This window comes from Seriola aureovittata, chromosome 10 (genome assembly GCF_021018895.1).
Source record: "Seriola aureovittata isolate HTS-2021-v1 ecotype China chromosome 10, ASM2101889v1, whole genome shotgun sequence".
Taxonomy (NCBI): Eukaryota; Metazoa; Chordata; class Actinopteri; order Carangiformes; family Carangidae; genus Seriola; species Seriola aureovittata.
The window spans coordinates 22,087,805-22,098,027 of record NC_079373.1 but is presented as its reverse complement, the minus strand read 5'-3'; the positions used below and the strand labels follow the sequence as shown (position 1 = coordinate 22,098,027).

At 39.3% G+C, this 10,223-nt stretch overlaps 1 protein-coding gene across 1 annotated transcript; it reads right to left on the bottom strand.

Annotated features, from left to right (window-relative positions):
* Positions 1–984: 984 nt before the first annotated feature.
* Positions 985–10,021, bottom strand: e2f4 (E2F transcription factor 4). Its single transcript, XM_056387259.1, has 11 exons — positions 9,614–10,021; positions 7,752–7,861; positions 6,445–6,605; positions 5,113–5,157; positions 4,958–5,022; positions 4,676–4,864; positions 4,275–4,362; positions 3,974–4,120; positions 3,502–3,549; positions 3,320–3,364; positions 985–3,132 (listed from the first exon to the last, which is right to left on the bottom strand). Exons 1-11 carry the CDS (start codon positions 9,776–9,778, stop codon positions 3,017–3,019), a joined length of 1,179 nt encoding a protein of 392 aa, XP_056243234.1. The 5' UTR covers positions 9,779–10,021; the 3' UTR covers positions 985–3,016.
* Positions 10,022–10,223: the final 202 nt, after the last annotated feature.

The following is a 10,223-nucleotide window of genomic DNA, read 5'->3' as shown; positions in this document are numbered from 1 at the left end:
CTCCATGACAGATTGTCCATTCAACCCTTTCAGTTCATTACTTTTAAGACCGCCAATAAATCGTTTTACTCCTCGAGAGATATAGCGCTTTTACTTTGAAAGAAAAATAATACAAGCTCTGGAAATGCTTTTGCTCCTCGTACTGAACCACACAAGCTTTTCTTCCAATTTTCCAAGAAGTAGGAGATGAATTAATTCAAAGTTCCGGGTCGGGTATAGTTGGTTACAGCTGCCCCCTGCTGTCCCCCCTTTTTCCCCAGAGTTGTTTTACACTGTATACACGAATTTTCCCTACTTCCATACTTCTGAGAATTATATTAACAAGCCTATTGTAACCAAAGGGGGAGCAGGGAGCCTGTATGTCACATTACTGCACTGATAAGCCTACCAACATACTGCTGCATTTCATGTCTGTCTCCTGTACAGACATATGATTTTTTACTTAAGTGGCTCTTTTGGTTATTTTAATGCATTTATCATAGAAAGTTGACAGGAAAAGAGGGGAGGACGAGATAGGGAATGAGTTTTAGGGATAATACACCAATAATCTTTAACGGTTCTTTTACATTTGTGGACCTTATCAGATCTCCACAAAGCTAGCTAAATAGGTTTGTCTGATAATTGGGGAGGCTGTGACATCAGCTGCAAACTCATTGTACATAATCTAACGACAAATCAAGTTCTGCCTGTTCAATTAAATAACTGTCAATGTTATATTGAATGAACAAGCATACAGTAGCCCAAGGTCCTGTCCACAGGGGCAAATCAAAGGACATTTATTGTGACATCTGCACCTTGTCTTTTTGTAACATATTTTCTTTAAACTGCATGTAAACAGCTCATGACTATAATCAATTAGTTAATTAAAAACAAAAACATAACACAATGAATGGCCCTAGCTCATATAAACAACATACGTGAGTTTTTTCTGCATATATTATGACAGGAGATCCTTGAGTTAAATAGGAAACCAGACAATACACAAAGAATACCAAAGTGTTTATTTTTGTATCATTTGATGCAACTACAGCCTAACAATAGTGAGCCTTGTTAAAAGCGGTCTGAAGGATTGAGTCTCACACACCAGCAGACAAGACATGATCCATTCAACCCAGGACTCTTGAACTCCCTGGCTGCTCACAAACACTGTCCAAACACAACGACTGGCTACTGATCAAGACATGAATGAGTAGCAACTAATCTGTCCACAGTGATGTAAAGTGCAATGATGAGATAGGATACTTTTATAAAGCAGAAGGTTTTTTGAATAAATCCCTTAAAGTTTAAGTGTAGCCCAAAATTAGTAGCAACGGTCATGTAATAATATATCTAGCAGGTATAAAAAATAAATGCTATTCTATACAAGCGGTAGAGAAGGATATACACAGTACATACTTTACATACATACATGTCATCCTGGGCAAACCAGGATATTATTACACAAAAAGTGATTTTACAGAAGAAAGCACCGTAGAAAGATGAATATCGGTATTGTACAGTCTGACGAGTAACAAATCATCCCGAATTGCTACTCATCTGTCCCCTGCACAGAGAGAATAATTAGAGTTGAAAAATCAAATTTAGAGTGATGAGCGTGAACAGAAAGTAAAACGAAAAAAAGTAAAAACTATCGAATAGGGATCTGTGCCAAATATACAAAAAAAAAATAGCCAAAACAAGATCACACTTCATGACATGGTGACTATATTCACTGCATCAGTAAAAATACATCAGAAATACATACATGTCCTTTTACATACAAATGAACTGAGTACAATGGTATTCATATACATACATTATAATTGAAAGACATTCGCCACAAAACTCATTTCAGAAAGGGGGGAAAAGGCTACTCCTCTGACATACACCAGTTAAATTACATATAAATCAGAGCCAATAAAAATCTGTAAGGTCCAATAGTAGTAGTCCAGAGGCAAAATGAAACTGAAAGCGTGCCCGTTTTCTTTTTTTAAACAATTGAACCTCTCAGTGTAGACGTGCCAATGTTGAACCAGTTAAAGAACAAGGTATTCGTAATGTAGAGTTTACAAGTGACATTTTTATTTTTCATTTTAACAAGCACCTTGTTGACCTAAAAAGGTGTTAATGTAAAAATAGTTGTAGTCTAAAACTTCCCCCCCAGTCCTGCACTTTTTTGGTCCTTGGCTCATTACATCAAAGTTTATTGGCCTCAACAGCTTAGTATTAAAATGTTCTTTCTCTAACTGGAACCCAACAGCACTTCAGCACTGAAAGGTTTAATCAAGTCCCATTATTCAAAACAAAACAATTCTTAAATAGAGTATTGATCATTTGAGTATGGTACCTTTCTTTTTTGGCAAACTACTGCTCTGCCACAAATGTAGTTCATAATAATACAATAGTTTTGTGTGCTGGTAATACAAAATATATATTCTCTATGTACATGAGGACAGTGCATATTTTAACCAGCTGTGTTTGGACTCATTCAGCCAATGCGTGAGCAGCTGCCAGGTGATAAAGGCTGTGCTCCTTTAGTCTGCTATGACTCTTGACCTGATAATTCTCTCTTTTTTTCCTGGAGATATCTGACTCAAGTTAAGAGAGCATTCAATACAAAAAACAAGCAGGCACACAGACTCACAAGCACACTCATGTAAAGTATGCTTACACACATTCGCTCTTGAGAACACGGGAAAGCTGATACACAAACATGACGCTTTATAATACACAAAAATCCAAAAATATAATTATTTGTCTTTTGTTTTGACTCAGTTTCCTTGGAAAAGCAGTAAATAAAACGTTTTGTTCTCGCCTGTATTTCTTCATAAATTTGTACATCGAGCTACTGTCTGACTGAGCTCAGCTTGAGCTCACTGTGTCAGTGCAGAGGTGTCTTTGAATGCTCATCAGATCATATGGGCTTTCCTGCACCTCTTCTCACCTTCACCGTCAGTGAGGGGGAAAACTTGGAGAAAATGAAGGTAGATTAGCATGTAAGGGAAATGCTTTCCCACTCTGACAACAGTCTCCAGGGTCAGAGATTGAGAATAGGGACATCAAAGAGGTCACACAGGCCTTCTGTCTCATCCAGGTTGTATATGTAGTCGTGGTCGCTGGGTGGAGGGGACAGCCGGAGGAGAGGCGAGAACACTGGAAATGGAACAACCAGAGAAATAGATGAGACATGCAGGATGCGTAAGACGAGGCCATGTGTTGAAATGTACAATGGAATCCAAAAGTTACGTTTATTCAATAGCCTCTTTGTTACACAAATTACACATCATCAAATCCTCACGGTCATCTGCTTCTCCATTCGTGTGTCTGTGAGCAAACATACCTTCTGATGACATCAAGTCTTCCAACAAATCTCCACTCATGATCTCTGTCAGAGAGAGAATAGAACTGAGTGACCCTTTGTAAAGCCTTCAATTTGCACAACACTGAGAAGGTGTGACGTTGGTAACTGCAGTCACTGGAGGAGAAAATATCAAATTTCTGAAAAACTAAAGAAATGTTTACCTCTTGTTGGATCAAACATATCAGAGAGCTCTTTGGGAAAGTCCAACACTAGAGGGAAACCAAAACAAACTTTTCAGTAAGATACACAAGTGTATGACATGAAGAGTGTCAAAATCTTGCGTGGAATGTAGACGGATGAATAAAAATTGGTTAGTATGATTAAATCAATTTCCCACCCCCCCTCTGCAGTGGCTCAGTCCCAAGTTGAACAACCACTAAATTAATTCAAATTAATTACTAAATTTATCCATGTGTGAGATTTGATCCTAATGACATGTAAAACTAAACTTTGGAAACAAACGTCAAAGAGAGACTTTGAATGCAAAAGTAAACATCATAATCATTATAATTCTTAGTGTGAGGTTGTCTTCTCTAAAAAGGTGCATGTTATGTTATGTTATGTTATGTTATGTTATGTTATGTTATGTTATGTTATGAAAGGTTCAAAAGTTCAGCAACATGCAAAACTCACATTCAGAGGGATCCGACTTAATTGGTTCAAATACTGCAGAGGCAGAAGAGGATGCAGATCCGTCCAGCGAGGCAGAGGACTGAAGCTGCTGAGTGACTGCAGAAGGTGTATCTGTCGTTGGGGTGAGCGCCGTGGTGGTCGTCACTTCTAAAATAAAACAAACACGAGACAACATGCTGTAAATCACTATGTTAATGGTAGCCCTTGGTATCAAATTGTTCAGTCTAAAATACAACAATAAAAATCAAAATGACATGATGTTATATGAAAGAGGGAATCGTTTAGACAATAAGAAGGAAACCTGTCACTGAGACTGTCTGGTTGGCTGCTGTTGCAGATGCTGTGGCAGGAGCCGGTTTTGCAGAAGTGGCAGGAGCTGCTTTGGTGACCTGCCAGGTGGAAAGATGAAGGAAAGTCACAACATTGCATGATGAAGAAAGATGGATTTGTATAATGAAAACAAGTTTTGAATCATTTTTCCATGGTGAGTTAGCTTGTACGAACACTATTTCAAACACAACTGTCATGTCATGAGACAAACTGTGAAAAATGTTGCCACCTTGGGATCAATGTCTTCTACTAATCCTCTTTTATTGTCTCATTAAAGAAGGACGTCTTGAGAGTGAACCTCCGGTCAACAGTAAACCGATAAATACATAAAAAATAGTACTATTTGCATAGTGATTGCTGATGTGTGTTGACCTGGGAGGCAGCAGTGGCCGGCTGGGAGGTAGGAGTTGGTGCTGGGAGGTTCTGAAGGACGTCATCTGGAGGAGGGACGGGCAAAACAACAGGAGAGGCACTGGACGGGTCCTTATTGACCAGCAAAACCTCTATAGGACCAGATGAACTCTTGAGACGGATCTGGTATTTCCTTTGCCCATTAAGGACCTGGATGCACACACAAACACCCAGTCTGAGGCACGAGACAGAACAAAAGTAGGTGGACCTGACCCCCACACACACTATGCACACACAACTTACAGATTCTGGTATGGGCACCTCTAGTTGTGTGCCGATGGGAGCACGAATTGCTAGGAGTGTGTCACCTGCAAAAAAGAGGTAATGAGTCATGACAAGTGTTGACAAATGTGACAGAAAATGAAAACAGTGAGTGCAGAGCATAGAGGAAAGAATACCTTTGAAAGCCCCACAGAGGTCTTCATGTTTTATATATGCCATAGTATAAATGTGTTAAGGGTCCATACAATAACAAGGTTTGTCACTAAAGTAAGAAAATATGTCAGCAATACAGCTTTGCACATTTGCACTACTTATAACTGGAAGACTGTTGGTTAACCAAAGACACGATTTACTGACTACCTACATTAATCAGTTGGGTACTCCAGCATTTCAATAAAGTACTTCAGTAAAATTGGAGGTCCTACAGTTCCAACACTGAAACTACAACACAAACTACGCTCCCCCTGCCTGTTAAATAATCTCATCTGTCAAACTTCACACCCTCTGTTTGAAAAGAAAGGTGGGCTATTTTTTCAGACTTTAGAAATCTCAATCCAGAAGCAGAGAAGTCAATATACAGGATAGGTAATACTCACTCTCTAATATTCTCCTACTTTTATGTGTAAAAATCAGTGGAGTGCCCCTTTAAATTACCAGGACAGAGAGACTCAATATGAGCTTAGTGGCTGACAGAGCTGGCAGAATTTGTGGTGATGTATGCCCAGGACAGTCCACTATGAGATGCCAGATGGTGTTGAGATTGGATATGTTTCACTGTTTTGTCATGGTTTACTTTGTCCTTGTGTCACTGCATGCCACACGCACATATCTAAATACTGACCATGAGTGGTTTGTACAAAGTACAGAACATAGTATAGAGTATATCTAAGTAATCTAAGTAATTCATAATGGCATGTTTGCAAATGGTTGCAAAATGTTTTCACGCAGTTTGTCACTGTTGTCCTTGTTCCTCAGGAGCATTTTATCCCCATGATATAATTGGCAGTCTGTCCTATACAGGAAAACCCCTGGCTTTACATCAGTACCTACGGATTTCGATAGTCAGCAATCTGGCACTGCTCTAATGAGCCTGTAAATTCACTAAATATTTTCCATCAACAGGTGAAAGTTACAGTACTACAATTGCCAGTAGACCTTTATTACAGCTGGCACAGCTCTACTGAAATAACAGAATACATAAAAAAAAATTATCACAGGACATTAAAGTAAAAGGTAAAAAAATCCGTTGACTAGTCAAAACACAAAGTACAAGTAAAATGTCCTCTGCGGCTCTGGAGGAAAAAATTACCCTTGTGATGGCACAAAGGGTTTTTAAGGCTGGGTATGAAGAAACACAAATGAGGAACAACTCTTCTCAGGAACAGTCATTACTTGTAATTTGGAATGCAATATAATAAATCAATTACTGATTAGACTGTAAGGTTAAATAAGTACTGTCCTGATAAACTACAACAGACATATAAACACGCTATGCAGTGAAGGATATGGGCTGTTGTTGGAGTCATCTGTGACATTCTTGATGCTCTGTTGGACCCAGACTCTCTGCTGGTCCAGCTCGTGTTCCCTGAGAGCCAGATCATCGAGCTCTGCCTTTAGATCAATCAGCTTATCAGCTATCTCCCTGGTATTACAACCTGGACCTACACCCCTGAAATACAAAGACAAATACATGGTTATGTACAGACAGCATGTGTGAAAAGACTGTTTCACACACTGATGAGCACACATGCTGTTTTTCATTGACACGCTGTTTTATTATTGATACAACTAAGCAGATTCATTCTCATTCACTTTCTCTTGGCTACTGATCCATCTGCCTTGTATCTTGGCCACAACAGATACAGCTGCACTAACAGAAGACTTTTTTTCTGACAAATATGCCAATAACTACAGCTTGTGATAGACATAATGTTTGCTTTAAGGTTATATTTATGAATTATGTTTCCACAACCTCTACAACAATATTTTGAGAACATTTGCCCTCATTGTCATTTTCCAATTTAAAACCAAAGTGTTGTGGTAAAGAGTCAAAACCAAAAAATGTCACTGTACTAATACTTGACTGACCGCACTTCATCATGCCAAACACTGAGCTACTTTAACATTTTCATGTACACTTCCTACTCTCATATCTACAGCTCTCAACGAGGTTAAAGTAGCATACCTGCAGTGGAGAGACTCTTTTCTAATTGTCTGAGTCATTTTGTGTATCTAAAAAAGCACATGTAATGCAGACTGAGATTCTTGTTTGTTTCATACGATTCAAACTCTTCTGGTGAGTAGTCATTTCTCTATGACACATATATAGTCACAGAGTCATGAGCGTGTTTGTCACACAGATCAAGACACAAGCAGACATAAGCACACACAAGAATAACGTGACATCAATTGGTGCTGTGATCCGCAGAAGAATCAGCCTCTAAGCCATCTCCCGATAGTTGTAATATATACATACAACATGAAAAAGTGGAAGGTTTGTGTGTGTGTGTGGGGGGGTGGGTGGGGTGGGGTGGCGCAAGTGCTTTCAAGACACAGTACTGTTTCACATAGTTCCACCCTCTTATTACCTAACCACAATTGCACTTCTGTAATGAAGACAATATAAGGTCAGTACAAAACTCCTAAATATAAATGTAATTGGCTCTCACCTTGCAAATTGTGGAGGTACTTTTTAAATTCACTGTTACAATAAAAATGAACATTTGCCTTTTCATGAAGGCAAAACACAGAAGATCTGATCTGTTAGACAGCAAATTTTGTACTTTTGTTTTTAGTTTTTGAACTGAGAACTTACTTCCATTGGATACTGTTCTTGGACTTCTTCTCTATCAGTCCAATTCCCTCCAGCACATTAGTTATATCGTAAATACGCCGTTTTTGACGCACTGCCAAGGTGTCCGCAGCCTGAATGACAGGACAAAAGCAATGAAAAATACAATGAAGATTACTGACATCTCCCTTAGTAGGCTTTGAGCTAAAAGCACTTACAAAGAGGGACTGCTGTGTCTTTGCCAACGGGTTCAATACCCCGCAACCAAAACCATGAGGTTTCACCACCTATCTAAATGTCATTTAAACTTCCTTCTCAGCTCAACCTCTTGATGTTTAACAAACTAATGATAACCATATGGCTGGTGCTGATAAGTCTAGGCTTTTCAGAAACCCCTGTGGGTGAAGTGGAGTGATAGATCTGCTAAATGACAGCTAATAAACTACCAAGAGCTATTATTTAATAGGTGACATAAGATACATTTATTATTCACTAATGCAAAAGTAGCATTTTAACTGAAATCAATACACATACCTAACCCTTCATTATACAGTGTCAACTGGTATGACTGTGTTTAACTTTTCCAGCAGTGTCAACATACAGATAGACTTCAGTCATAGAAGCTCTGGTTTACAAAACAAATTTAAGTCACAGCTCTTATTTAAATTCTTACAGAGCCTAAAATGTCTTTGAATAATCACACCAATCACCCAAAGTTTGAGCTAATATCTAATAACAGAAGAACAAGACACATCATTTTTTCTGTCAAAGATAGTGTTTTAAGTGTGATTGCTCAAAGTGAATCTGTTTCATAATTCATAAATGCAGAATGTTTTAATGGACGCATGAAAATGAGAGTGAAAGAGAAAGAAAAAAGCATAAGTGTCTGGTGTTTTATTAACAGCAAAGCCCAGAGCCAAGATGAGTGTCAGTAGCTATGAAGCCAATCTGTCGGCCAAGTCACTGAGGTCACAGTGAAAAAGAAACTGTTCTGTTACACAAAGTAATGCTTGGCTAGTCAAGCTGCCATCTGTTCCTCCGGTTTTGGTTGAGAAAAAACATGGATGGCAGCGTTTGTAAAAATGTCCATTTACATTGCAATATGACAAGTCTATTAATATGTTTTGGTAAGTCTGGGCTTCAAATGAAACTAAATTATATGGTATACAAGTTCAAGTATCATTAATAGTTAGTGGCACTGGCCACTGTGCAAACATCCATTTGTTCTCAACATTTATATTTTATTAGAGATAAACACCAACTACTTCTTCAAGTATCTTTGACAGACTACTAAGCTAGTAGGATCAATATGTAATATCTGAATAGCTTTTTCAGAAGATTATGGCCTAGAGAGTGTGATGAGGAACACAGCTGACGATATTTTATATGTTTCAGATTGAAAAGTCAATGCACTGTCTTTAAAAGCATAAGCTTTTTTGAGTAAAAACTAACCAAGTTAGAACATGTCGTTAAGTGACCACTACGTTATCAATCAGAAAAAAATTGTTCATGTGTGAAGATGTAGTAGCGTTAGCTCAAAGGGGAACGACAAAAGATGACCCACTTTTTAAACTTTGAATCTGCAGGGGGCAGAGTCTGCAAAGTTGACCAGTCTTCTCAAAGTTCAGTTTGTAACCTTACTTTACCCTCTTTTAGAAACGTGAAAATACCATGACGCCGCGTTGAAGCTGAAGGTTTGAAAGTAGCCCTGGTGTATAAAAACTGCAAATCCATAAGCAAAGAGGTATCACCTATTCAAATTAGCCTGTCACAGCTAGGCTAGGCTAACAAGCAAGCTAGCGAAAGTGCATGTAACCTAACGACAGCGGTTAGGCTCAAAATGACATGTGCTAGCTAACAACAAAGACTCTAGGCTGCATGCTTACAGCTTTCAGATCCAGCACTCCGTCCTTTGCCTCTTGTAGTAAAGTCACAAACTTGGTGGTGAGCAGTCCTAGACTCTTTTCGTGCCTGCTCGGGGTCTGTGGCTGCAGCGAGTCCCCCACAGCTCCCAGTTCCCCTCTGTTACTGGCCGACTCCAGCTCCATCATCACTCGGGACCAGCTCCGTACTTCCCCCTGCCTCCCCGAGCAAACCCAACCAGCGAACCCAGGAAAGCACGCCCCACCGCCGCAGTCAGATAAACAGAAGGCCGGGAAAGTGTGTGGCTGATAGCTGGTGTTCAATCAGCTAGTCCAACCTGGTTTGCTCCAAATTATTTGCCTAAATCGAACCGAGCAGGCTAAGTACGGCAATTCAATGAGCAAGCTTTCGGTGGAGAGAGCCGTTGGCCACGCGAGGTATGACGGGACGGTTCAACCATCGGTGGGAGCGTCTGCAAATACTCACACCAATTCAAAAGCGTGTAAAAAAGCAAGTGTGTTTATTAACCCTTTTAAAATTCATAAATGTTTCCCAATCCTCCGACATAGCATATCGTCGATAAATGTTAATACACTGCACAGATTAGGTGCTATTTTGTTTTAAGTGTTGTGA

What these genes read in the sequence shown, in the direction of transcription:
- e2f4 (XM_056387259.1), bottom strand. Translation starts at nt 9,778, where the DNA reads ATGATGGAGCTGGAGTCGGCCAGTAACAGAGGGGAACTGGGAGCTGTG. An exon ending in GAGTGCTGGATCTGAAAGCT is followed by an intron (nt 7,862 to 9,613) that starts GTAAGCATGCAG and finishes CCTGTCATTCAG; the next exon opens with GCTGCGGACACCTTGGCAGT. An exon ending in CGGCCACTGCTGCCTCCCAG is followed by an intron (nt 4,363 to 4,675) that starts GTCAACACACAT and finishes TCCACCTGGCAG; the next exon opens with GTCACCAAAGCAGCTCCTGC.